At 38.9% G+C, this 27,925-nt stretch overlaps 1 protein-coding gene across 1 annotated transcript; it reads left to right on the top strand.

Annotated features, from left to right (window-relative positions):
* The first annotated feature begins 271 nt into the window (after positions 1–271).
* On the top strand, positions 272–27,864 carry PSMB7 (proteasome 20S subunit beta 7). The gene is made up of 8 exons (XM_059828769.1): positions 272–333; positions 467–560; positions 948–1,045; positions 1,368–1,508; positions 2,792–2,907; positions 10,657–10,715; positions 24,950–25,101; positions 27,089–27,864. Exons 1-8 carry the CDS (start codon positions 272–274, stop codon positions 27,198–27,200), a joined length of 834 nt encoding a protein of 277 aa, XP_059684752.1. The 3' UTR covers positions 27,201–27,864.
* Positions 27,865–27,925: the final 61 nt, after the last annotated feature.

Below are 27,925 nucleotides of genomic sequence, written 5' to 3'. Positions count from 1 at the left end.
GGCAGGCACATCCCCCGCAGGGGAGGCCGGGCCCACAGCCCCGGGCCCCCCCCAGCGCCCCGGGCCGGTAACCCCGGAGAGCCCCTCCCGCGGGCAGGACCCCGGTGAGGACCCCCCGGCGCTGCCCCCGCTCCAGCACCACCGCCGCCGCCATTTCGCGGGCTGCGGGGAGCCGGAGGTGGGCCCGCCCCAGGCCCCGCCCCTGTGCGCGCGCCAGCGGCTGACCCGGAAGCACTCGGCAGGCGTCGCCCGTCCCTGCCGGAGCGATAAGATGGCGGCGGTCTCTGTGCTGCAGGCGCCGGGCGGCGGCTTCAGCTTCGACAACTGTGCTCGGTGAGGCGCGGGGTAGTGCGGGCGGGACGCCGGGACTGAGCTCGGGTGGCAGCGGGACGCGGGGGCTGCGGCCGGGGCCGCGGGAGGCCCCCGAGGCGCCCCGCCCGGCCCCATATCTCGCCCTGTGTTGCAGGAACTCCCTCCTGGAGGCCGAGCTCGTCCAGAAGGGGCAGCGGCTGCCCGCCGCCCGCAAGACGGGCACCACCATCGCCGGCGTCGTCTTCAAGGTGAGGCGGGCGCTGGGCGCGTTCCTCCGGCGCTTCGTGGCGGGCAGGAGGCCGGGCCGGCCCGCGGGCCTCTCCTCCGCCCCCAGGCCGAGCCGGGTGGGGGCGCGGCCGCCCCTCGCTCCTGAGCTGGGGCCGGGGAAAGGCCGCTCGGCCCCACGGCGGCATTGAATGGAAGCGGCGTCCCGGTGCGGCTGTGGTGGAGTTTCCGCGCTGCTGAGTCATTCTCGGCGTCCCCGGCCCCGCATCTCGGTCTCTGCGGAGCCGGCTCCCGCGGACCCCCCCCGAGCTGCCCCGCGGCCCCCAAGCCTTGCAGCCGGTCTCACCGTCGGTGCTAGAAAGGTCCCCCTTGAAGATCGAAGCTTTGGGAATAATTCTCTCTTTCTGTAGGATGGCATAGTCCTCGGAGCCGATACAAGAGCGACTGAAGGCATGGTTGTTGCTGACAAGAACTGTTCAAAAATACACTTCATTTCTCCTAATATCTAGTAAGTATTAAAATTGTTTGTGGTATAATGGTATTGATAATAGTATTAGGATTTTTAGCTATGTCCTTTGCTAACAGCAAATATTAAGGTGTGCTTTAAAATGGTAACTTTAATTTATTAGCAAAGCTTGGGAATCTTTGGTATTTCATTTACACTTAAACAGGCCGCCTTGTTTCATGCTCTGAAAATATTGACTGTATGAGAACTTAATTTCCTCAATCTTACAATGAGAAAACTTCTATTTGTTGGATAAAGCATAGAGTTATGTGCTTCCCCTGTCTTCCCCACTTCTTCCTAACATGCTCATAATATTTTTTTTTAGTTGTTGTGGTGCAGGAACAGCTGCAGATACTGATATGACAACTCAGCTGATTTCTTCCAATCTTGAGCTCCATTCACTATCTACTGGACGACTTCCAAGAGTTGTCACAGCTAATCGAATGCTAAAGCAAATGCTTTTCAGGTAACTGAATGTGTTTCTTAGTTTTTAACAATGCTGTTAAAAACACTAGATAATATTTAAGCTGCTGTGAAGGAGCATCCTTCCTCAGCCTACTTAACCTTCATAACAAGACTTTAGGAAAGCTTTAATGATTGGTCTTTGCTTCATAGGCTTTTGAACTGAGATTGAAGAGAAATCAAGTCTATGGTGTTTTAGAGAACTGATATATAGTTGTACAGCATTGCTAGTGTTTACACAGGGAAAAATAGAAGGCCAACAGTTTAATAAACTGTTGATGACGCCCATGAAAACTGATGTGTATATTTGTGGTGAGGTGGCTGGACCAGTAATAATCTTGTAATGTGCAAGCACTTGAGAATTTCATGTGACTTACAATAGAATCACTACCTCCAAAATGTATTTTATTTAAAAAAAAAAAAAAGTTTAACCATCTGAAGCCCACAGCTGTTACTGTAGAAGTCCACCAGTGGTATAGCGAGATAAATGAGTAAAATGGTTGGAAGTTGTACTGCAGTTATCCTGAGATTTCATTTGATTGCTTGACTGATCACAGTCAGTGGTAGTTGAACTTCCTAACTAGCAGCATGACATAGAAGATGCCCTTAGATTGAGAGCATATTCTCCAAAACTTAAGTATTCCAGTACTGTTTAGTACTGTATTTTTGCAGGAGTAAAAAATGCTGTTGAAAGAGAAGGAAAGAATAAAATGAGTGTATTCAATTAAAGATGCTGTTCAAGTTATTGAAAAGTCTCCAGGAAGGTGAAATAAAGCAATGAAAAGAAAATGCTTTGTGCAACCAAGTGAGCAAGAGAAATGACAATAATTCAGCTCAGTCGCTTTAAAAAAAGGCAAACTGCCTAGCAATACAGCATTAAGTGTGTCACAAAACAATAAATTAAGAATTTAAAGCAGCCCAGAATGTCTCGTGGGGGAAATGAAGTAATATGTTTTCTTTTGAAGTCTCTAAATAAAAACTTAATTGCAGATACAGGAATTCTGTTTAAGGCTTGAAAACTGATCGAATTCTCTCCCTGTTAGCACAAATGTATCATCCACCTACTTGCTTGTCCAGTGCTTGTTTGTTGTGCTTGATACTGAAATATACGACATCTTAGTAAGTTTCTTAATTTAAGCTATTGCTCACAGACAGTAAAAGTAGTCTTTCTGTTACAGAGATGTACTTGGTGTAACTGTGTAAAAATTCTTAAATGCATATGTTGTGTTAAAAAGAACCACAGCTTTATTGTGGACTTTCAGATTCACATACAAACGTTGCTCCTAGGTATCAAGGCTACATTGGTGCTGCCCTGGTTTTAGGGGGAGTAGATGTCACAGGACCTCACCTTTACAGCATATATCCCCATGGATCAACTGACAAACTGCCTTATGTTACCATGGGTAAGTGATACTCCCTCAGTGTTGTAACACAACTGCCTGGTAAAAAAAGCTGAACATTTCAAATTATTATTTAAAGTGTTTTTACTTAAATTCCGTTGTTTGCTGGGAGATGTACAGACCTCAGACTTTAAAGATAAAGTTGTACGCATATTTGTAAGGCAGGTGCACTGTTCTGTTTCTTTTCTAACACTTCTAAGCATGGGCTATTATACTATTCAAATCTAAGCTGCCAAAAAACTGCTGTTGGGAAAGTTGCTGTGTGCGTTCCCCAGCATACTTTAAAGCAAGAGAATTGCAGGATTCCCAAAAACTTGCTGTAAAAAAAGTCCTTAGAAACTTGATCTGCAGATAGTCCTAACGCATAGTTCATATGAAGTCTCACTTGGGGTATTATATTCTGCCTGAATTTTTTCTCTAGTTTCATTAGGGGAAAAAAAAGTGCCTTGATTCTTCTTCGGGACTGTTGTATTTCTTGCTAAGTAGCAGCTGTATTTTACCCAAGAAACACTTGGTTTACCTGCTACATATACTAATTGGTTTTAACTACTGTATGGAGCTTCTCAATAAAGAAGTTTAATTCTGTCTATTGTTGGTGTGAACTTGACATTAGTAGCCCACCATCAGGTTATTAAGTGCTAGTACCCCAACCCTTCTGTCTATGTAACTCTGTAATAGCAGTAGTTTGAGCTATAGGTATATGCCGTTCTGTGTACATCCTGTTCAGTTTTGAATTAGGGAGTGTGATAATATTTAAAGCTGAAACCACAGATTTTTGCATGCTGTTTTGGCATTTAGGTACTACCTAGTCAAGACCAATTACAAAAGCAACGTTCAGGATATATTGTAAAATACAGTCTTGGTAAATATATTCTTATTTGCTGTTCTTTCAACTATAAACAAGAATATGGGATAATGTGGAAATAAGCTACCTGTGATTTGCATTCTGCTACCAGAAAGTACTTTTCTGGTGTGTCTTATCTTTCTCACTTAAAGCAGAAACATTGCTCCATTACTTCCCGGTTCTACAGCAGAAGGTGAAGAACACCTACAGGAGAGAATTAAACTTTTGAACTCCTCAGTATTGCTTTGCAGTAGCAGTAACTTCAAGTTGTGAAATGGCTCTTGAGCGTATACCCTTTTACGGGTAGTCTTGCTAAGCAACCCAATTAGAGGCCCCTTATCAGTATATTCAGGAAGACACTATATTACAGAATACAAAGTCTTCATTCATCTCTTAACTTTGATTTGTGAATTTAACTTGTCATTTCTGCTGTGTCTTCTAACCGTTCTTTGTTCACCTCCTCTAGATAAAATTGTTTCTTTAGACACCTTGTTCTGTTTTTTAATTATTGAGGGATACTTGGAGAGTCCCTGTGGTAAGAATCCTAAAATAATAAGCTTTGCAACTTGCAGGAGAGCATTAGTGTGATCACCATCATCCTTGTATTTTTTTGAGAACGGAAATAACACAAGCATTTTTGAGGGGAAGGACACACATATCTCAAAAATACTACAGAACTGGGCCAGTCTTTGGCAAAGGAGGTATTTTCAATAGTAATGTCAAGCTTATTTGATTAGTTCTGAATTCTTTTGTGATTTATAGGCAATAATCTGGGAGTAAAGGGTAAAAAATGGTAAGAGATCTCACTGAGACACTGGTAAGATATTGAAGTAGTGCCTTCTGAGCTAATAATACTCTTGCGCAGTGTTATCTGTGGCTTTTAAGGTTAATGCCCTACTGACAATATCATATATCTGGAAAAAGTAAAATTCCAAACATAACCAGGGATGCAATTATTTTTGCTCTCTGATCACTCAAGAAGTCACTGTATCATTTCAGACTTGCATTTCACTTTGAACACTTGGGATGATTTTAAATGAAAGCTTGGTTTCGGTAGAGCTGTGGAAATGTAATGTAGATAATGTATCAGAAAATAAAATTGATCTGGAAATGAAGTGTGTGTCAGACTAGTAAATCAGATTCAGCCTGTGTCTGCAGCTTCTATGCCAACTCTGTGATGGGAAAATATAACTTCAATTTTAGTTAATCTTTTTCTGTTCATGGTTGGCATCGCTAGATAAAACACCTACTTACTATATTCTTGGAAGTGTTAAAAGCTTTTCTTCTGGATCTTTGTACTGCTGAAACAGTGCAGCTGTTAAACTGAATCATCTGGTTAACTATAACAAAACTCTGATTAACTTTCAGGAATTCTGCAGCAGTTGTATAGGACCAATAGATGGTGCCCTTACCTTAGGAACTGGGAAATCACTTACTTGGCAAATAAAAACTATGTAACAGTCATGTGATGTCATTGTTTAGTCTTTGAGATATATTAAAAAAGAGTAAATGTCTGATTCCTATAATTGCCTTATACTCAATATTGTAATGAACTGTAAAACTGTAACTGACTCTAGACTGAGAGCTGCTAGTAGTTGATTGCCTGAATAAAGTCACACAGTTTCCATCATGTACATGGTTACTTTTGTGCCTAGGTTTTAAAAGCTTTAAAATGTGGTATTTCTGAAAATCCTGGCCACTCCTCTTTCCCGCCACAAAAATAACATGTAGGATGTAGAATATCAATGGATTATGTTCATTGTAGCTTAAACTTCCATTTGCTGTCAGCTGTACCAGGTCTGTGGTGATTACATGTAACTTTCAGCCGTGCTGTCAAACAAAGCTGCTCTTAGTGTAAATGTCCTTTACCTTTCTAGAGCTGGTACGCTGATACTTTCTCCAGTGGCTAGTATATATTTTAGGGAAAAAGATTTGCTTATGCATATAAATGAAAGATAGAATTGAGACAGCAGAAAAGGTATCAAAGGTCAAATCAGAGACAGCATTTGGAATTTTGTTTTGAACCTATTTAGACTAATCTGTTTTGTTTAGTTGTGTTGTTTTGTTTTTTTTTTTTTTTTTGCAAAATGTTCTAAGGGCAGTTTGTTAAATCAGGATAGGTATTTTTGGCCAGTTAATTTCTGGAAATTCAGTATTAAATAGGAAAGGTTGTTGAGGTGTTGGGTTTTTGTTTGTTTTAATGTGCTGGAGTGTGGTTTTTATTTAGCTGGAGTGTGTTTGTGGATGGACAGAGTGGTGTCCTCCTTTGCAAGAGAGATTTAAAAGATACTCAGTGCTTACTCAGGAGTGAAAACATCAAATTAAACTGTTTATGCTGACAAAGGACAAAATTGGATTTCAGCAAACGATGCAAGATTGTCTGATTGCTTGGCTTGTCTAGGAAAGCTTCTGGCCAAGACTTGTAATGAAATGCATGCATAAAATTAAATCACTTGAAGTCTGTAGTTCAGCTTTTGGAAACAGTAAGTATGTTCCAGTCATCTCTAGTGGCTAAAGCTAGTCCCCTGGTACCAGTGGTACTTCATATTCATAAATCAGCTCTTCATGCATTGGCCATGTCGTCCTGCAGAACAAGCAGTACCGCTGCCGAGACTCAGTCCCTCAGCCAGGAACCAGGGTGAAAAATGATCCCAATCGATGGGGCTGTGGAGATCGCCGAATTTTTACCTTTTGAACAGCAAATTGAATAACAATGAGTGCCTGTGAATAAATGCCCTGTCAGGGAGCCTTGACACTGATGGATTAGGAAGTGCTAAATGTTACTCTCTCAAAGCTCTGTACATCCTCCAGTGTGGCAGGCTGAGGTAGCAAACAGGTCCTTGGGTGATGAAAATTGACTGTGCTTAGCAATAAGAAGTTGTCTTCAGTGAATGTTCTGCTAAAAAAATCCAGTTCATCTCTTTTAGAAAAGCTACTGCAGTTGCAAAACTCATTGGAGATTATTGTTGGCTGGATTTTTTGCTATATATCAGTAGTTATCTTTCACTTCAAATCAATATTGAAGTGGTGTAACTCCTCAAGTAAAGACCAAATAGGATTTTTAAAGTGAGTTTGTTACAGTTGAGTCCAGAAAATTTTTAAATAACTTAAGTTGTGAAAACTTGTGAAATAACCAATGTTTCTTAAAGAATTAAAAATAAAATCTCTTAGGGTCTCATAATTTCCCTGGTTTATGCTAATTATCAGACTGAAAAACATTTGCCTCAGAATAGAGCTTTGCATCTCAGTTTCCATAGTTCTTTGTAATTTATTTGACGATCAATATTTTCATATATTTCCTGAATATTTGTTTCTGAAGTGCAGGTTACTGAAAATGTATGCAAAATAAATTCTTTGGAATTGATATGGCATTTCTTCTTGATGGTTGTGTTTCCAAGGTTGGTGAAGTGTAGCCATTCATAGCAGTTAGTTTTTAAAAATCTAGCTGAAAGTTGTTTTTTCCTGAATGTTACATGATACAAATGCATGATGACTTTACTGATTATACTTTGTTTTAATTATCCTTATTGCTCATACACAGAACAGTTGTAAACTTCCAACATTTAAAAAAAATCCAAAAAAGAAAAGTTCCTATTTCTGCATTGGTTGTGTATTGTTAAGATTTAAAACTGAAATATCTGGTTTGGTATTACTTTGAATCTGAGCTCTGTTAAAGACACTATGTAATGATGCATTATCTTACAGCTTTTCTGAGTGTTTTAATAGATTTTAGATTGAACTGCTGCATCTTAGCGATGTTGCATCTGAACTGGTAGTGACTTAAATCAGTTATTGTGTGTATGAGGTGGGAACATCTATCCCTAATTAATGGACGGTGTTTTGCAATGTTTGGATTTTATCTCTCTCCAGACATTATGTTTGGGAATTGCTAAGCTTGTTTCTAAATAAAGGCAAATCATGCTTGTTAAAAATAAATTATTGGTGGGCACTGAATACATGGACAAGAGAACAGCTGTTTCCCCACACCAAACAAGTTCTCCATAGACCCTTAATATCTAAGTTTTCTGTGTTTTTATAGCTACTGCAATAAGAAAACCATGCTTCCAATGTTTACTTAAGTTCACAGATTTTATTGCCAGTTCTCCTGTTACAATGCATAGCTTTCAGAAGTCAGTTGAACTACTTGGAACATTGTGGGGTTGTTTGGATCGTATCTGGAATTTGACAAGTAGAGGGAAGTTGGTGTAATTGGATAGTGAAGTTCACAACTGTGCTCGCAAGCAACTGTCCACTGCCGGTTTTCTGCATTTCTGCCTGGGCGGTGACGTGACGGGGTTTCAGTCCAGCAGCGGTGCAAATGGAGGGGTTTTTTCTTAGTCAGTGTGCTGCGGGTGAATATATGCACATCATTAGTATTTTTCAAAACAGTTCATATTGCTGTTGTCAAACAGCAGATAATTTGTTTTGGTGCAGGAAGTCAGATGTATACATCTATTTGTGTTTCTAAAAACACAGTGTTTACATCTGGTGCTAGTAAGAGTAAAGAATTTTCATTGTGCTATTTAAGATTACAAAAATCTGTTCTTTTCGGAGAATGCTTAGCTGTGCTGTGAGACTTTTGTTAAGGCACTTTTTTTTTTTAAATGCAAACTTACAAAACTTACGTTAGGGATTTATAAGCAGTAGAGAAAAAAACCCTGAGTTTATTAAGCTGTTCTAGCTTTACTTCCTGTTCTGTTAGAACCTACTTGGGATTGTGGTTTTTAGATGTAAATGCCTATGTGTATGTTTAAATTAAGACTTTCAACAACTCTTTGAAAACTTACGTTACAGGACTGTCTGCATTTATTTAAAGTTGATATTAAACTTGGCATTTATTTGCACCTTGGTAATATAGCAAGATAATTAACAGTATGATTCTTTATGTAACAAGGTTCCCCCCCCCCTTTTTCAAGTGTACTGAGTTCTTGCCCATAGGTTCTTTTGGGAATAACTTCTAAAAAGGAGCTGGAGTAATGAATCCAGTCTGAGCCACATATGAGATTATTGCAATATTTGTTATTGATAATTTTTATTTGTCAGTAGAAATTTTAAGAAATTAAGACCACTTTTTCTTAGCTCATAGCTTTAATGTAGTAATTTGTGTCAGATATTATCTTTTATACTTCTTGCACATTTTGTAGTCTTTATACTCTAATTTTTTCAAAGAATGCTCATCCCAAGGGTAAGATTGCTTTCTAGTTTTGAGGCTTCCCATTCTGCTTATGGTAGGCCTTCAATTGAGTGTAGTAGGAATGTGGTCTTAGTTTGAGACCATATCTCAGATATTTTTTTTCCCCTCATTAGAAATGTTCCTATGTCATTCCACAAGAATTGTTTTATGGTTGAAGTCCTGTATTTGCTTTGGAACACACCTTATTTTGACCTTGTTTAAAGGATCAGTAAAATTCCTTTTATTTGTGACTTGTTCTGTGATATCAGCTGTTTGTATCACTGGTTCATTTCTGCTGTTAGTTGCTTAAGTTGTCTTTATTCCCAGTTTCAGCATTTAAAAAATGGAGTCATGTATTGCTCCAACGTGTAAATGAATAGTCATTGCCTGTAATACAAGTACACACTTAGAGTGTCCTACTGCTTTTACATGTGATGTATTTGGTACTGTAAAGGTAATGATCCTCAACCACAGCAATATTCTGTAACAGGAATATCTGTCATATTCATTGGGATTACCATGTTCATTGATTTGTGTCTGTAAATCTGCTGTTTCTACCCTTTAAATTTGATCTATAATTGGACCTCCTTAAATGGTTCAGATAAGGTAGTCTGTATTTTCTCAACAGTGTCACTGTCAGCTTCTCCTTTTTCATTATACATTCAGCAGACTTGATAAAATCAGCAGGACACCTCATTTGAAACTGTTTAATCGCTGCCTTTTTCTTTCACTAAACCATTGAGGTGGTCAAGCGATACACACAAATCATTTTAAATAGAAAATACGGCTTTCTCTGTGACCCAGCTAAACAGATAGCAGTATGCAAAACAAGTTAAAAAGTAATAAATGCCAAAAAATCTTCTAATTGGAGTAAAAAATTGCAGGTAACTTTATTCACTCCCCAAAAGTAGCACGCTCTGAAATATGGTTAGGACCACAGACAGACAAGATATCTTCCTGAAGACTCCCTCTTTCTGAACAAAGCAAGTTTACAGTTTCAAATAGTATCATACTGCTTTTTGTATTAATTTGCAGAAAGCACATTTATAACAACTGCAGTTAGTGTTTTGGATAGAGATGGCTTCTGTTCCATTACTACACTTGCACTGCATCCTTCAAGAGAAGTAACGTTAAACTCCTGTTTTCATATCTTGCCATTTTGTCTATTCAGCTGTTACTGTTCAATGCAAAAATGATGGCACAAAGTAAATGCATAATAAACTGTTTTAAAGTAGATACGGGAAACAACCTGATGGCAGCAGCCAGCTACCCTATTACCATTGCTAGTTTACTCATCCCCATGCGCAAAGGTGACTGTGCCAGGGCAGCTCGTTAAAGCAATCTATTCATTCTGAGTGTCTTAGTATTAAGTGACATATCCTCTAATGTGGCCAGGCACAAAAGCGGGACAGGAGAAATGGAGGAGTAGGAGTTACAAACTGTGGCATTCAGTTAACTCTCTTTTTCTAACCTCATTTTCATACCTTGGTGTTCAAAATAGTAAAAAGAAATAGGCTGTCAGAATGGGGACCATGACAAGTCTGTGTACACTAGCTATAAATTTAGGATTAAATTAGGTGCTGGACTTAAAGAGCGTAGACACTTTAGAGCGTATAGTAAGCTAAGGGAGACATCAGTCTGGTTTGTGCTGCTGACATTTGTTATCTTGTTCTTTAAAAAAAATACTGTATCTAAATACACTGGCTAAATAAGTGTCCTGATTTTGTTACCGTAGGTTCTGGATCATTAGCAGCTATGGCAGTATTTGAAGATAAATACAAACAGGACATGGAGGTAAAAAAATTATTTTTAAAGCTCAGTGTTTCTTCCGTCAATAATTCTCAGGATTGTAAGAATTTAAGAGGTTTGAAACTTTAAAAAAGTTATATCTGCTCTTGTTTCCTTGCACTTAAAATGTTTTATTGTCAGCTTACTACAAAGCTGTGAAAGGTGATGGGTAAAATAAATTTAAACAGCCATAGCTTCTTGCAAAGTTATGTATGGAAAAACTTGTGTGATTTGAATGTAGGTGAAAGCTTTAAAAACATACAAGTTACTGATTATAGTTGGCTTCAGGAATTTAACAGCCCTTGCATAGTCAATATTGCTGTTTTTCCCTCAGTAGTCAGTCCTTCTCTCTCTCTCTCCCAATCTTGAAAAGAGAATGCATGACTGTAAAAACAACAAAAAAATGTTTAAGTAGTGTATGAAACCAATTAGATTTCTGCTTGATTGGGTATGTTTGGAACTAATAACTGCACTTTTTTATTTTTAATATCTACTTAAAGCTGATTATCAGAAGATTTATAAGGTTGTGGATTTCTGTTTGGCTGACGCTCTTGATAAAAATTGAAAAATGTTTGGTTGTTCATTATAGAGACTCACTCAGGAGAGTTAAAAGCTGGAGTGTCATGATTAAGATCAGAATAAGTTACTCGGTTATTTTCATGAATGTATGCAGTACATTATTTTTGTATTATCTATAGTATTTCCTTACACTTAGTTACACCATGTTCAGTGCCTGCTAAACAGTGAAAAATCCAGTTATCTGCAGACAAACTATTGATGAAAATAAACCCAAAACAATTAAAGGGCTTTCTGTGACCATATCTTGTAAAATGCCTCAGTAATGTCAAGCCCTTTTTAAACCACATTAATCTCTTCAGACTTCATTCCAATTGATTAACAACTTCACGGTAAAGAAAAAACTGAGAATTGAACACAAAATTGAAAATTGAGCCCATTAAAAATGATTTGTAACACTAACAGTTGCAATCATTTCAGCTTAAAACGCAGATACAACACATCTTAACAGCTATTTACTGTCACTGAATAATGTGAAAAAGGAAAAAGTTGATTTACTTCAGAAAAGGTCTTCAGATGTTCCTCGTCTTTGTACTGCACTGCTGTGCATCATTTCCTCCCCTTCAAATGTTGGCATGACTGCAGTATTTTTTCAGGTGATGATCCTGTAAGTCCACTGAGTTCCCCTCTAAAATAAATTAATTTAAGTGATGTGTCATACGCTGTTACATCTCCTGAAGAAATGTGACTTGTTAAACCAGTTGAGCTAAAAAAAAAAACCAAACCCACCTTGTTTTGAGAAGTTTTCCAGTAGTTAAACTGCTTAAGTTAGTAATAAGCAGTTTTCCAACTATTCCTGAAACTGGCTCCTTTCCTGTCAGCATATATGAAATAGTTGTAGGTGCGCAAAATTACGAAACTGCAGTAAGATCAGGATTCCTGTGTTGCTGCAATGTTTTGGGCAGTATCTGAAGACACCGGACTTCTGGCCTCTAATATATTTATAAATGCTGTCAGAAATACTGGAATATTTTTAATAGGCAGTCAAGTTTCTTCTGTGAGTAGCATTACACTAGATGACTGATGGAAAGCACCACTAGATAGAGGTACACCCTACCTTTTTTTTTCTCTCCCCTCATGCCACTGTAAGAATGACAGAGTCTCTTTCTCCAGCCTCTTCTTGTGTGACTGTGCACTTGGCATGTGTGCTATTCATACTGAAAACGTGGACTACAAATCCTTGGAATCGACAGCTACAGCATAATAGTCCGCTTTCAAAGATACAAATGTCAAAGAGCTGTGCTATGAAACTAAAAATTTCATCTTATTCTCAGCTAGTTTTCAAGCTTGTATTTAAGTCATTCTTTGTGTGAGAGCAACCAAAAAAGGCACCAAAAATTGGTAAATCTCCAACTTTTCCTATTTAGAAAGGTCATCCTAATTAAATTGTCTTCATACACAACCATAAATGGCAGCAGATATTCACTGTTATAAGAAGCATGTGTAGAAATGCAGCCGACCAATTTGTTGAAATAGATATTTAGATCTTTGAGACTTGCACATACCTTAAGCCTTCCTTTGTTTTTACTACATATTTTGTTATCTAATAACAATTTAGTAATTGTATTAACTAAGCCGCGAAGTTTCAGATGATAAAGGTCAACTGTACTCTTAAACACTTCATATTCTGTTATGGCTGCCAGCTTAAAATATTTAAGTCGGATGTGTGTTTTTTCCAGTAAAGTAAGGAAATAACAAATTATATTTCTATTGAAATTAAAACAAATTAAATCTGAAGTACACTATGTATATTTTACATAAAGTTTGCTATGAAATGGCAATGATGGTAAAATTCCTGGAGATTAATTTAATAAAATGGGTAGAGGATTAATATTTTCCTGTCAAGATCAATACTGCTTGCTTTTGCACTAATTGTCAGAATATCTTGCTAGGGCTACTGGAGGGTAGTGGTGTGCTTCAAGACCATCACATCACAGAAAAATGATTCAAAGGCAAACTGTCCTGCACCCTCTGGTATCGACTTGCAAATTAGCATCTGGAATGTAATTAAACAAGCTTAATGAAAGTAGCAGCTGAATACTACTGGAAAAGACAATCAGCTTTTTTGCCTCTGATATATATTCTGTACTATTGAAGCTGATCACCAAACGCATCGTGTGAGCACAGTTAAAAAAAATTAGCATTTATTTGAAGAATAGGAACTGTTTTTCATTCTGTTATGCTTTTGGCATGCACTGGTGTCCCATGAGAGCCATGCCACAGCAGATAGTGCACAATATTTATAAATCCATGACAGGCAATAATAGCAACTTGAAAAATTCTTTTGCTAGAATTTCAAGTTGAGAGCTGCCAAAAGCTGAGAGGATCAAATCTGCAGTGGCAGCTGCTGTGCCCTACAGTTAGAATCGTAGACTTTGAAGATGCTCAACTTAAAAAAAAAAAAAAAAAAAAAAAAAAAAAAAAGACGACTGCAGGCTTAGCCAATTTTTGCAGGTTTCTAGAGCCCTGGCTCTCTGCCTTTTGAAGATGAGTTGCTGAAGCTTCTACCACTGCCTGAGGCATGCTAACACCAGCAGGATGTGTTTTTCTTCCATAGACTTAGTGTGTCTTCAGATTTAAGTAGCACATGCTTTGTCAGTGCCAACTGTGATGGTCCTTTCCCTGGTTGCAATGCTGTGAGATGATCTTTACCCAGCATCCTTCAGAGAAACTGCTAAGATAGATGGTGACGTACACGAGTGCCACTTCTGCCGTCTGATTTATGGAGGCATGTTTCATTATGAAGCAAGTGCTGGCCTCTAGAGGAACCATTATAGATTGCTGAAGATGTGAACACTTTCAGCCCTGAAGGCCTGTAGATGCTTCAAAAATGTAATGCCAAGCACCTAACTACTGTGGAACAATATTAATCTGTCATGTGGGCAGCTATAGATCTACTTTAAAAAAACATAAGTGGAAGAACAGCACATCTAATAGAGTGTTTTGAGCTTAGATCTTCCATTGCAGTCAATTTTTCTTACAATACAGTTTCAATAGGGTAGCCACATGGTTTTTAAACCTTACATTCAGATTTTGCAAATGCATTCATGCCTTCTGGTGTTAATAGTAAAGAAATACTCTGAGTCAGTGGATGTGGAAACCATCATGATCTGGGAAAAAACTGTCTACCGTATTAAATGCTGGAATTCTGGGTTTATCTATACTGTGGTTGTTGAATTTCTAGGGAGATTGGGGAGGGGCATTATATATTTTATTCTGGTATTTCACTTCTGGTTGAAAAGTAGAATCTTTTTGTCTGTAGAAGAATTACTTGATGTACAGTGAGTCTATGTTGTAGCTTTCTGACAAGAGCTTCATGTTTAAGCAAGGAAACAGGCTGCTTGTAACTTCATTTCTTTTCTGTATTTCATCAAAACAGCCAGGTTTAATAAAGAGAGGATCCAAAAGGAAAAGAATCGGTGGAAGCCACAAAAACAGAACTATTGTAGGGAAAGGGAAGTAAATCTTTGTGTAATGAGTTCAGGGGCACAGAATAGGTAGAAAAAATGGAAGGAGGTAGTCTGGCAGATATTTAATAGCTATTTCTAAAATAGATCACCCCAGAAATGTGAGATTATATTTACAGTCATTTATTATACCACTTTTTTAGTGTGGTAGGAAATCAAGTGGTACTGAAAGAAAACAAAAAGACTCTGGAGGGGTAGGGACAGATTAAAAAGAAGAGGGAGCTGTTCTGACTATATTCCACTTGGAGCATAGGCACTTACCCTCCTGCAGCAGCTATATTGTCCAAAAAACTGCATCTTGCTCTCCTACCAGAGATTTGCACTCCTTCACCTGTTGGCCAGGTTTGCTTTTGTGATCATTCTGCAGTGATTACTTTTGCTAACTTGTTTGGTTTTGACAAATGTGGGTTAGGGAGCAATCTTATGAGCAACTCAGCTGGCAGATTTGGGTAATCCTCTGTAAAAGGAGAAATGATGGGCAGACAGGAGGACTTGGAGGTAGTAACCTTTTTCAGTTAATAGTTACAGCTGTCAGAGTAGGTGTGTTCACAAAGAAATTATAGGAAGGAAGAGGACTGGAAGTTGCAAAATGTGTAGACTCCTCTTCTGGTCCACAGTTTCATTTCTGGCTTTGCGACTGATTTTTGAGGTACTTTTGAGCAGCCCCATATCCCCAGAGTGAAGAAGCTGAGGTATAAAGAACGCCTTCCTCCGGATGCTTGATGTGTGCTGAAGGTCTTTGCTGTATCAAAGTGGAAAGTAGTCTAAATGCAGCTTTCACTGTGTACCTCTTATTTCAGTTAAAAACACCCATCAGGCATAGCACAAAATACTACAAAAACATGTCACTTCCATTTTTAAACAGCTGACACACAGATCATTCAAATATTTCTGTGCTCATATTTCCTACTGTCCCTCAATATGGCGGTATTATTTTTGTTTATTAACTACTGACAATAATACTGAGCTATTTTTGGAAACTGTCAAAACTCTCTAATCTTCAACAATAGTTGTCTCATCAGTCTTATTTAGCCTGCATCTGTGTGATTCAAGGCTCAAGAGCAATGACAAGCTGCATATGAATTCTGTATTCATTAGTGATGGTGATCAAAATGCCTGTGTCCCTGCCATAGGGCTCAGGTGTGGAAGTCTGCAGGCTAATCCCACCAGCTGACATTCGGAGGTTTAATGACTCCATAGGAAGGTGACCACTTGCTGGGAGGTTTGTCGGCTGAACTCAGACAGCAGACAATAGAGATCAAGCCAGACTATCAGAGTTAAGCTGGAGAGCCTGCCTGAGATACTTGAACCCCTGTTGGTGTCAAATGCAGAGATTAAGTAAATGGGGGGGGAAAATCTGATTCTGTGAACAAAAATAAGTACTTAGTATTTATGTGCTCTGTGTATCTGTTTATTTCATTACCCAGTGACAATAACTGAGACTGTTAGTGGCATATCTTCACTGTCTTCTCTGACAGAGCTCATGGTGATACAGATTTCATGCTTTCCTTACATACCTGTGTTATTGTCTGCTTTAGAGACTTGAATTTCCATGGGTAAATACCAGGTGTTAGTGCAGACGGTCATCCAGAAAATAAAGGCTTATCATGCTGTTTCTTCTTTTTTAGATTAGATTAAAATTGTTCTGTGGTAACTTGGTTTCTGCTTGACACATTGGACAGTAGTACGGTTCTCATCTTCTTTCACAGAATTGTGCCTTGGATCGATTTCCTTTGCAGAAGTAACGTTAAACAGGAAATACAAGGCTGATTTAAAATGTGGTAGCTAGATGTGCTCTGGAATGGCTGGGATTACTGGAGAAGTGTTTTGAGGTGTGCTTTTTCAATATATAAAAGCGCAATTTCTGTGAGGAAGTCAGGTGGGAAACTGCCAACAATATCAGTCTGAGTTACTGGTGATACCCGGTAGCACCTTCTTCTAGTTTTCTGTTTACAGACTGTATTGAGGGAAATAAATTTTACCTTAGTTTAAATTGGGCCTTGCTGCATGACAAAGAGCAACAATTTCTTTACCTTTACGAAAGTAACACTTAAACTTTGTACGTAATAATGCAGACAAGCTAGTCAGAAGCAGGGATCCATGTTAAGAGATCATTTCACTGCACAGGGTAGGTGTAGGACAGGTAATTATTTTTGATGCATTTCTCAGGAGCAGGTGTTCCAGTTTAAATTGTTTCAGTTTGTATATCTCCCGTAACTGCAGAACACTGGCAAAACATACTGGAAAATATTTCACATGGCACGAAGCCCGAGTGCTGCTCCTGCGGCGAGGGCTGTGGAGGCAGAGTGCAATTTCAGTCTGAGCAGGGGAGAGTGAGTGGGAGGGAGGTGGAGGGTGGGAGTCAGCCTGGGCTGTGAGGGGAGGCTCCCTCCCAGCTACTAAGCTTTATGGAGCGTTTTGGTGTATTGGGAAGGAAAAATTACCAGAGGGCCCAAGACTTCTTTTTCCAAATAAAATGTTGATCTTCGTTCCCATCCGTCCTTTTCTCAGAGGTAAAGTCAGTCGTATGAATAGAGAACTGCTTTATTTGAAGCCAGACATGTTATTGCTGGATATTTATTTTTTGATACGCAGTAATAATATATAGGAATTTTAATTGTCATCTTTTGCATGGTTTACATTTCTGGCTACTTCCTGGTGGCCAAGGTTCAGTGCGTTACTGTACGGTAATGCAGCTGTACAGAAAATTGAGGATATCGCACTGTCGGAGTAGAACTTGCAGCCTGGCAGAATTTACAGCTCTGTTACTGTTGAGCGAGTTCATTTTATTTTGAGAATCAGTTCCTTAAAAAACCATGAACTTCACCCAGACATAAGAAGTGATGGATTAAATGAGTTTCCATATTCATTCTTAGTTCAAAGTATGGAAATAGTATTAGAAGAAATCCTGTAGTTGTGAGAGGAGCTTGTAATTTAATTCTGTGCCATTGGAAGTATGTATTGCACTAATCTTCGTGTAAGGAATGACATATAGAAACTAATGTTACTGAATAGCAGTTCCGAAGCATATAAGTTTCTTGCCTTGGCAGGTAATTTGGCATAAATTGTTAATGTAAATCCAGGTTAGTGGGGAAGACATTATTTTACTAAAAAAGATAAACTGCTGATTAATTCAGTATAGAACTCAATTACAAATTGAAAGTGTCTCTGCGGGACGCCAGTACCCTAAAGACAGCAGATGTTGAATTGATACTCCAGCATATTTCACACTGGTATGAAATATTAACATGGTTTATTATACTTGTGTGGTGTACGATATCAGAAAGGGGGAGGTGGTGATGAGTCTGGGCTTGCAGGCGTCTACCATCGAACATGAAAAAACTGTAATCACTGAGAATAATAATTGGGGACTAAGGTGCATTTTATTTGAAAAGTTCTTAGTAGAAAACAGTTAGAAAAATAAACATTCACTAACATACTATTCACAACAAAACGGACATCGAATGCAGTACAGAATTACCTGATCTATGATCTATGAATGAATGTAGGTGCATTTGTGTAAAAACCCGAATTGCTGAGTTCTAACAAGACTGCTCGGTCAGTGCTATGCTCTGATTTCTTTTTGCATAATTTCCTGTCTGTGCCATATTTGTGCTGAAGATTGCTACTTCCTAACAAAACTAATTTTCCTGTACTTTTTTGTGTAATATAGACAACACATTAACCCTGATGTGTTCATAATCCGGGGATTTAAGTAAATTGGGATTTTGTCTTCTAACGTACTGCGTTGGTGATGGTGGCACAGACGGGCTCTATAGACTCTGCATTTGAGAGAGTGCCAAGTGATGAACAGACTGGTAGTACAGTGGCATAAGAAAATAGGAATGCATGTAACTGAAACTGGTCTGTGCTGCTTTTTTTTTTTCTTTCTTTCTTTTAAATAGAAGTCCAGCTTTGAAAGCTTCAGAAAAGTTAGAATTTAGACAAATGTATTTAAAGTTACCATTCCAAACAGTGTTTGTACAGGATGTATTCTGGAGAGAAAATTCTAATCGTATTTAATAGTCTTTGAGTCCTTGATACTGTTTGTTGTGCAAATAGTGAGTCATTCACTTGCCTTCCTGCAAGTGAATAAAAGTAATGTTTCAGAATTTGGAGCATTTCAGTTTCTTGTTAAGTAAGGCTGTGGAAACAGAACCGGAAAATAACATACACGTTACCTTAATTTAAAATAACTTAGCTGTTTAACACACAAAGTAATAGAGTTATTTCACTTTTCCCCCACCACATTTTGCTTTAGAAACTACTAAATTTCTGTTTATCTTAGTCTTTAACAGCTGTTCAGTAAAACTAAATGAAACCTGTATATCATATTTGAAAGTATATTTTTCTTTGGATTTAAGTTTTTTCTTTAGAGCATACACAATTCCAAAATAGCGTATGGTTGAAATTCAGCAGAATGGAGCTGATGCCATCATTATACCTATTACAGGGCATAGTTTTTAGATGTCTTAATTTTTCCATCATGTGCTGGGAATAGTCTGATAACTTCTACCTGTTCTTCTTTATGCACAAACTGGTGGTTGTTCCCAGGACCCATCTTTGTGTGTTACTGCTCTGTGTCTCCCAGATGCTACTAATCTTAAAGATTCTGATTTTCATAACCCCTTTGCCTTTGGGGTGATCATTGCTTTAATTCTTTCTACTTGCAACTTCTGTCTTGTGAATGTTTCTTTGTGCTGTGGTCATTTGGCATGTCAGTTTAATCCTGTTTCGTGTCATTCGGAATCCTGATCCTACATATTCATCACATATATCTATTTTAATAGCCTGTTTTGCATTGTTTGGACTGTTAGGTCTCAGCCTTCTGCTTCTAACTTCTTTTGTGACTTTTTAGAGCACAAACAAAAGATGGTGGAGGAAGAAGGGTGGGGGGAGAGCTTGACAGACTGGCTACTTTTACATTTCATTCACCTGATCAAAGATGAAAGAAAAGCAAAATGTTTTGATTGTAGCATAGGCCTATTGAGAAAAAAAATTTAAAATTATGAAACAAGATATGTCATACATCTGTTTATGAGGTACTATTTGAAATGCTTTTTTTTTTTTTGTGAAGACTTGTTAAACCTGAGTGGTTTAAAATTACATGTGCCAGCCCCTTTCCAGCCTCAAAAGGTAACCAAAACATACTCATTCTCACTAATGGAGTCTTTCAGCCTTCCCGTACAAGAAAACACAAAGTACTTTGCTTCTCAGTTTTGTTATCTCTTTGGACTTAGCCAGCAGATTTTAGCATTGCTTCTGGTTACATATCGATCTCTACCACAACTTCTCCCCACAGGCAGACTTACACATCCTCTCACATGTTGTAGTCTGCTGATTACTCTTCCAAAGTCTAATTATGCTTCTGTAGGTGCTTATGTCCTTCAAGAGGTATCACTTTCCTAGCCCCAAATTCCCAACACTCCTTTATGGATTTACTTTTTTATTATCATTGTCCTTCCTGAAGCTTCTGATTTTTTTTTTTCCCCCTCCCCTTCTCTTCCCATGTGAATCTCTTGGATTCTCACTTGAAGTAGGATTGACTTTTTACATTATGTAATTTGAACAATTTCATTCTGTTGTAAAAGACAGTTGTGATAAATACTTGCGAATTTTTATTTTTACAAAAATCGTTACACACTATCATATTCATCCTATACTAATATTCATTGTCTACTGTATTTCAAATTCTTGGTAAGTCTTATTATTGGAGAACTGCACTACCTATCTTATATCTGACAGGATACCAGTGACGTGCAGTAGGTATTCATTTCACTTTGGTAAGAACAAAAAAAAAAAAAAATCCTTTCTACAGTTTTTAAATCTGGAAAAGACATCTCCTGTTTTAACTTGCTTGCAAAGTTGCAAAATGTTGAGGAAATAATATTCACAAAGCCTTTCCAGCTGCTCCCTTTACTGCTGGAGGCGTAATGATAAACTTGTTTAAAAGCTATTAGTAAAGCTAGTATTAATATGATGTAGAAATATCCCCATCTTCTGTAGGAAAGTCTCTTTTTCTTTTTTACTTCAGTAGCATTTGAAATCTGGAAATTGCTTAAGTGAGAAGAGAAACTTCATTCAAGTCATATACAAGAATAATGTGTAAAAAGTTCCTTATTGGTGCTGTTTGGGACTTGCACCATAGCAGCTGTGGAGAGGTAATCTATCAGTTCTTGAGTGTCTACAAAATGCAACTCTCCAGATAACAGGTTTAAAGTAAAGATTTAATACAGTCTCTATCTACTATGATGTTGCAGTGACAGTTTAAAACTCATTCTCTAAATCTCAGCAGACTTTATAGCTAGCAGTGGGCCCATATAAAGCTTAATGGCATTACAACACATAAATCATCTTTTAAAGATGCTACCAGTAGCTCCAATATTAAATGCAGACAATTGTCTGTGTTATAAATAATTTATCAAACACCATTTCAGATTAGCCTTCCATGCTGAGTTATTTATTTTAGCCTTTACTGTACTATTCCTAAGACACATTTTGAAAGATCCATTACTGGTCACTTTAATGAACTTGGGGGTCTGGTTTTTCTCCCCTCAAGCACTACGGTACATCTGTGGTGACCATTACACGGCTGATCTGGACCTCTTTGCGCCTTTTACAAGTGCTGCCCATTTGTCATGTCGTGGTAAATGGAGTTGCACATTGGAGTCCTGGGACACATTGTGTGATGTGGTGATGGAGACAAACAGATAGCTCTATAAAGCGCTGCTTGTCACAACTGACTTGGGTTACAGTACATCACTCCTGCTGTAATCTCATTTAAGCAGCAGCGTGGGCCCGAGAGAATGATATTCCCAGTTAGCTTGGTCTTTGCAACCATAAAGTAGGAAGTGCTCCTTTTATATACTCTGAACTTTTAGGGTTTTTTAAGATTAATTATTACAGTGACTCATTCATGCCCTTGTACTTAGGACTGTGTCAGCATTTCTCATGCTAACCCCCTATTTTCTGATCGTAAAATAGCGGCCCTTGCTAGAACCTCGTGTGCAGGATCTCTGTCGAGGAGTGTTGCGGGTTTTTTCCTTGCGGCTGTGCTGGTCATCTTTCTAAATTATGAAAAGAGGAGGAGGAATAAACAGCACCGAAGCAGGGTTTTCTGAAGTTAAAATTATTCCAGGTTCATGAACTAGGCTGCACTATATCAGGTGAATGAGCTGAGATTACACGTTTTAGACTTTCTCGGTGTAGTGGATGCCTTAGTGCAGCTACAGCTGAGCTCTGCTGACTGTACTGGGTATTTTTAGAACTATTTTGATAACAGTAGGTTGATTTCAATTAAAGGAGTGAGATGACTCTGAGAGCTTTACATTGTCGTCTAAAAAATACTAAGAGTGGAACAAACCCTTACCACCAACCTGCTTTAGTTTTCCTAAGCTGCGGTGTTTTTCTTATACTAACAGCTCACATAATAGGTTAAAATTACTCTGGTTTTGCTACTGTTTAATTTTTAAAACGTATCTACACATACTTTTTATTTTAGTATGTTTACTTCCACTACAGTACTACAATACCCTTAGCATACCACAAATCAGTGAAAGTAGTCTTCTATCAGTTGAACGAGGAAATACTTGCTTATTGGAGTTTTGCTACCAAAAACACTGAAGGAACTATTTTTACAGCATGGCTGTCTTGTTCCACTCAGCTTGGTAGAAAATGTAATTCAATGTTGTGTTCTTTTTTTTTTTAGTGATGCTAATAAAACTGGGAGTGAAATAAGAATCTATGCTATTCTGTAGTTCACTGAAAATATGCCCCCCTCCTGGTCAGTACCTTAATTAAGCTGTTAGAACAGGAATACTGTTATTAACAAGTTCTTTTATGGAGGGCCATGGCAGAATGCAAAGTATGCACTGGGAGCAGACGTGATCGTAGCTGAGCTAATTTTGGGCTTCTCTTCAGCTGCACTTGTACACTGGGGCTTGTGCAGCTGCTGTCTGACTCGGAGACGGTCTGCGAGCAGGCTGTGGATCTCCGCATCATTATTTTCTTGTGGCAGGATACTGGCGGAGACACCAAGGCCTTTGAAATGAAGCAAACTTTTAAAAGCTGCATTTATCAAAATCAGCATTGAATATTTGCTCTTCCGTTGCGATGTCTAGTGGCAGACTATTCAAAGGTGTGCAATACCAGCAAAGCAACGACGAGTGATCATGGTAAACTTGGCATTCAGTTACGATCACGTTGGGCTAGCTGAGCAGCAACCCCCATAAATGACTTGAGGATGAACCGGAGTCCAGATCGCTGTGTTCATAGATGTGGTTCAGTCTTATTCTTTCTTTACTGGAGCAGGCATGCTCTAGTCAGTTTTCAAGTAAGTTCCTTATACACCTTTGAGAAAAATTAAGGGGTCTTATGTGCTCTGGTATGTACTTAAGAGGCTACTGAAAAGATTAAAGAGTGTGTGTGTCTATATAAATATGGACACACTGTTTTCCTTGCAGTCTGACACACTTGCCGGATGACTAGAGCTCTAGCACTTACTCTGTGCAGGTTTCAGTGGCGCTGAGAGTGCAGGATGTGTCCTCGCTGGTTTTGTCTCTCCTGGCAAGTAACGCAGTGCCATGGGAAGAGGTGCAGGACAGAGGACTTCCCCCCACCACTACTGAGTTGCAGGGCTTTGACAAGCAGTAGTGTATCTTTTGTCGTAAGGACAGGCACACATAGGTACTGAGAAGCCTGTACCTGGTTTTTACAAGCTTTAAAATGATACATCGAGAAAGCTGTTGTGCAGTGTTTCTTGATGCTCACCATCTTCAGTTACAGTGCAAAACTAAGGATTTACTGGCTGTATCAGATTATTTCTAGTAGTATGGGATCTCATCTGTGAGGTTTTTTTTTTCAATACGCTGCCTTTGAAATAAAAATAAGCCCTGCCTGGGATCTGTAGAGGGAGCCAGCGCAGCTGTAATAGCCGTTACTAGAAGAGAGGCGGTTATCAGGCATATCAAAATTGTATTTCTGCCTTCATGTCAATACCATTCATGAATTTGGGGGGGGGGGGGGGGGGGATTAAGATGATTACAGATCTGTTGTAGTATTTTAGTGGAGAGTTTGAATTTGAAATGTTTCCTTATAAAAGACAGTCACCTGAATGTTACTTGTGTGTGTGAGTGTAAGGCAGGCACTATTGCACTGTGTTTCAGGCTATTTAGACAGCTTCTGAATAGTAAAATTCTCACAGTTACATGCTGTGTGCGTATTTCAGCAGCTGCATGTTTGCCCTTTTAAAAAAAAGCAGAGACAAAAACCTGTAAGAAAGCAAAACATTAGGACTTTGGCAGGATTAGTGTATGGTTTCAGAAGCAGTAAAAGTGGTGAGCTTTATTTCCTGTTCTAGTTTTGCTGCAAAGAGGATTCTACTGGTTGTATCTAATATAGAGTATGCATTAAATGAACAGTATTAAATATATATTTTGCTTTAGTTACCTATGGAATTTCTGAAATGTATAGCAGCAAAGAAACTGTAGCAAAGTTTCAATTTTTTCACTTAAATGGTAAGAACTTAACTGGAAATTGCCGTACTTTGACAGAGGTACCTAGTTTGACTAGTATTTTCAGCAGCTTTCTTTAAATATTCTGTACTTGTGTTCAGGACCGGAATTAAAAATATTAGCCAGCTACAGTTCAGTAGAGAGCCAGGCTGCTTTGCAACATGGTTACTATTAAGATGAGCCGAATAAATTTTGCAAAGCAAGCTACATTACAAAATCATAGAAATAATTTTGGTACTACAGAGGATGATTAAATAGTCCCTACCTAGGGAAGCCTTGTAACTAAACTAGTGCGAATCTTTCTTTAATTTGTATGCAGCTGTTACACGGAGGGCGCCATAGGGAACTTGAATGTGCACGTGCACAAAAGCCTGGAAGATAAAAATGGTGAAATTTATTTTCTCGATTAGTTAAGACAGAAATCTTAATTTTCCTTCCTTGGTGGTCTCTACTAAGTCTGATCCGTCCTGGGGGTGGCGGATCATGATCAGGATAAAAGGTTGTCCCTGTAGATTGTCCCACTGTTCAGCAGACTGTTGTTAATGCTCTGCAGTACTTTGGTGATGAAGGCGGCGCTGGTATCTCATTTATCGTTCTGAGAGCTCACAGCTTCCACCGTCACATGGACAAACATCTCTGTGAAATGCCAACACTTGGGCAATGACAGCTTTTTTCACTTTTCCAGGAAGAGGAAGCCAAACAGCTTGTGAGAGATGCCATTGCAGCTGGCATATACAATGATCTGGGCTCTGGCAGTAACATAGATATCTGCGTTATAAGCAAGAGCAAGTTGGATTTTCTCCGTCCGTATGATGTGGCCAACAGAAAGGGGGACAGGTAGGTATTCTTGAAGCTGTACATCATCAATGCTCTTCCCAGCAATTCCTATTTTCTGTAATACTAAATTTTGTCAGAGTAATCTCTAGATCTGTGTATTGAATATTGAACAAGAAAATTAAATTAGGGGCTGTACCTGCAGTTGAGTAGAGGCTGCTAGTGGCACGTGCAGATGTGTGAAGGAAACAAATGAACTTCTTACCTGCCACCACTTGACCATGCCAAGAGGCTGCTCTTGAGTTTCAGGCAGTTTGAGGATGTAAAGAAGTGTCGCATTTGTGATTGAGCAGATGCTTGCATTTCTTTTGCTGTCAGGTAGCAGCACAGTCTCATGCTGCTGTGTTATTCCTGAAATTTGTGTGGTGGCAGAAAGACTAGTGGCATTGCTGCACCTGTTCGCCCAACCTTAGTGTGGGGATTTGAAAAAGCAGTATCGGGCAGCACAGCCTGGCACTGGCTGCTACATACGAACTCACTGCAGGACAAGCCCAAAAACCAAGAGAAAATGCTGCAACTCTGGCCTGTGACTACTAGGTTGTGTTTTATTCTATTTCTAGAGGCCCCTTCTAGCCAGTGGCTGGAAAATATGCCCTATGCAAGGTTTTTAAGACAACACAGATGTTGTTTTGATCACTACAGTTGCCTCAGAATTGTCCAGAAATATACTGTGATGTGTTGAAAGGACAGTTTACAGTTAATAGCTAAATACAGCAGTCACAAGATTTTTTTAGTTGGACTAAACTTGAGTCCCATTTCATGTATAAATAAACTAAAAAAATGCTTGTAAGCGTTCATGCTTTCCGAATCAAACGGTCCCCTCTCAACCATTTCCACTATGTAGAAACTTCTGTGCATTTTTCCCAGCTCTTTCATTGGGCAAGCCCCCTCAAAAAGACAGATTTCTGTACAGCGCCCCCCCCTTTACTGTTCTCAGTGTTCATTTCCTTAAAGCACACGGAGTGGTTGCACAGCATGTGAAACTGTATTGTAAATCCATCAGGAAGGTGACATTATTCTGTCACTTGTTTCCTTAAGACAGTAATTCTGAATTTCTTAAATCTTCTGTCGTAAACATTCAACGACGGAACTCTTTGGGAACAAGGTTGCATTTAAGTATGTAATGTGGTTTTGTAATAGTGTTCAGGATACAGAGGTGATGAAATGCTGAAGTGGGCAAAATTTGAGTGTTTTACTTCTGAACACTCAAGATAGTTGCTCAGTGAACTATATTGCCTGATCAGTGAAGTCACAGTCCCCAAGGCAGCTAAAGGATTTTGCAATATGTACTTTTCTTATGTGAAACGAGCTGTACAACTTCTCAGTCCACTGCCAAAATAGTAGAGCTTAAAGCAATTGCTTTTTGTCTTCTTTCTGAGGTAGACACTATGGCCAAAGCCCCAAAGAAAGAACAGCACTGCACCCCTTAAAGGGCTCTTGGGTTTCTTACTGTAGCACCCTGTAAGCCTGACACTTCATTCTGAGCAGAAACCTCTACAGGTGGTGGTCAGTGACCAGAGAGTTTCCGTTACACATTTTAGTGAGATTTTGGATTCAGCTGTGTAAGTGGGTGAAAAGGGTGATGACTCCTTTAGTCAGATGCAGTTATGATTTCAGAAGCATGGCTTGATGACAGGCTAGTGTTGTGTTATATTAGCTAATTTTAGCACAGAAACCCAAAGCTCATACACTGGTATAATTATTCTGGAGTTGCAAAAAAATAAATAAATTGCTTGTTCTTTGAGTGAGGGTACACAGCAAGAATGTCCTACACTGTAATGAGATCCCACTTACTTCTCTAAGGTAGCCTTTCCCATTAACTGGCAATTTAATTTTTGTTTCCTAAAAATGCAGTAAGCACAGATCCTTTACTTACTTTAGGCTTTTAGAGGAAACTTCCAGAGCAAACTGATTTGTTCTAAAATTTTAAATGCGAGTTTTCCCCAGCAGTACCATCTGCCAGCTTAATTTTCACCTATTTCTTTAACAGGTATGGTAGATACAAGTGTGAAAAAGGAACTACTGCTGTTCTCACGGAAAATGTGGCACTGCTGGAAATTGAGGTGGTGGATGAAACTGTACAAACCATGGACACTTCCTGAGCCACCCTGTGCAGCCCTCCCTGGCACAGCTCGAGTTACCATAGCCGCCTTCCTGCGTCAAGAGAAGCATGCAGCTGATACCAAATAAAGAGGGTTCTGACCAGTCTCCTAAGTAGTGTTTTTACGTGGTGCTGATTTCTTCTGCTGCTTTTCCCTTCTTACAGTGCTGAAAATGTGAGGCTCACGCAGAATGGAACTGCAGCATCTTACCCGCTCTTTCTAGTCTTGTGGGCTGTGAAAGTAAGTTGGATTTTACCCTAAAAAAAAGATCTGTATTAGCATGTGAAAGAGAGCCAGGCTCCTGGATACCAAGCATCATACTGGGGCATAAAAAACACCAACTACAACAGCTGTTTTGTTACTTCACTCTAGGAATAAAACAGCAAGGGTAAAACTATTCTGCATAAGCCCCATTTCATGGGTTTTAATTTAACATAATGTTTTTTTATTAATGGATACATACTAGATCAAGAAATGATATAACAGTGAGCACTGCTGACCTTGACCTACAGCAGACTGCTTCTACTTACGTTTTTGCAAGGAAATAATATTGTTATCATGACATGTTAATATTTACTCTTCCCTGTTTTTTTTGCCCTAGTACACACATTTTAATTTCTAAATTACATGACTGAAGACAGCATAATTAAAAGTCTAATTCTCTTGTTACTTGCCTGAATTTTTCTACAAGCTTCCACTTGGACCTTTTTGGTCCTAAAATCCTG

The sequence above is a fragment of the Gavia stellata genome, chromosome 24, assembly GCF_030936135.1.
Source record: "Gavia stellata isolate bGavSte3 chromosome 24, bGavSte3.hap2, whole genome shotgun sequence".
NCBI lineage: Eukaryota > Metazoa > Chordata > Aves > Gaviiformes > Gaviidae > Gavia > Gavia stellata.
The sequence above is the reverse complement of the archived record's forward strand: the minus strand, read 5'-3'. Positions and strand labels throughout refer to the sequence as shown.

Coding starts and splice junctions, on each gene's coding strand:
- PSMB7 (XM_059828769.1), top strand. CDS start 272: ATGGCGGCGGTCTCTGTGCTGCAGGCGCCGGGCGGCGGCTTCAGCTTC. Junction 334..466: donor AGCTTCGACAACTGTGCTCG/GTGAGGCGCGGG, acceptor CCTGTGTTGCAG/GAACTCCCTCCTGGAGGCCG. Junction 10,716..24,949: donor AATACAAACAGGACATGGAG/GTAAAAAAATTA, acceptor TCACTTTTCCAG/GAAGAGGAAGCCAAACAGCT.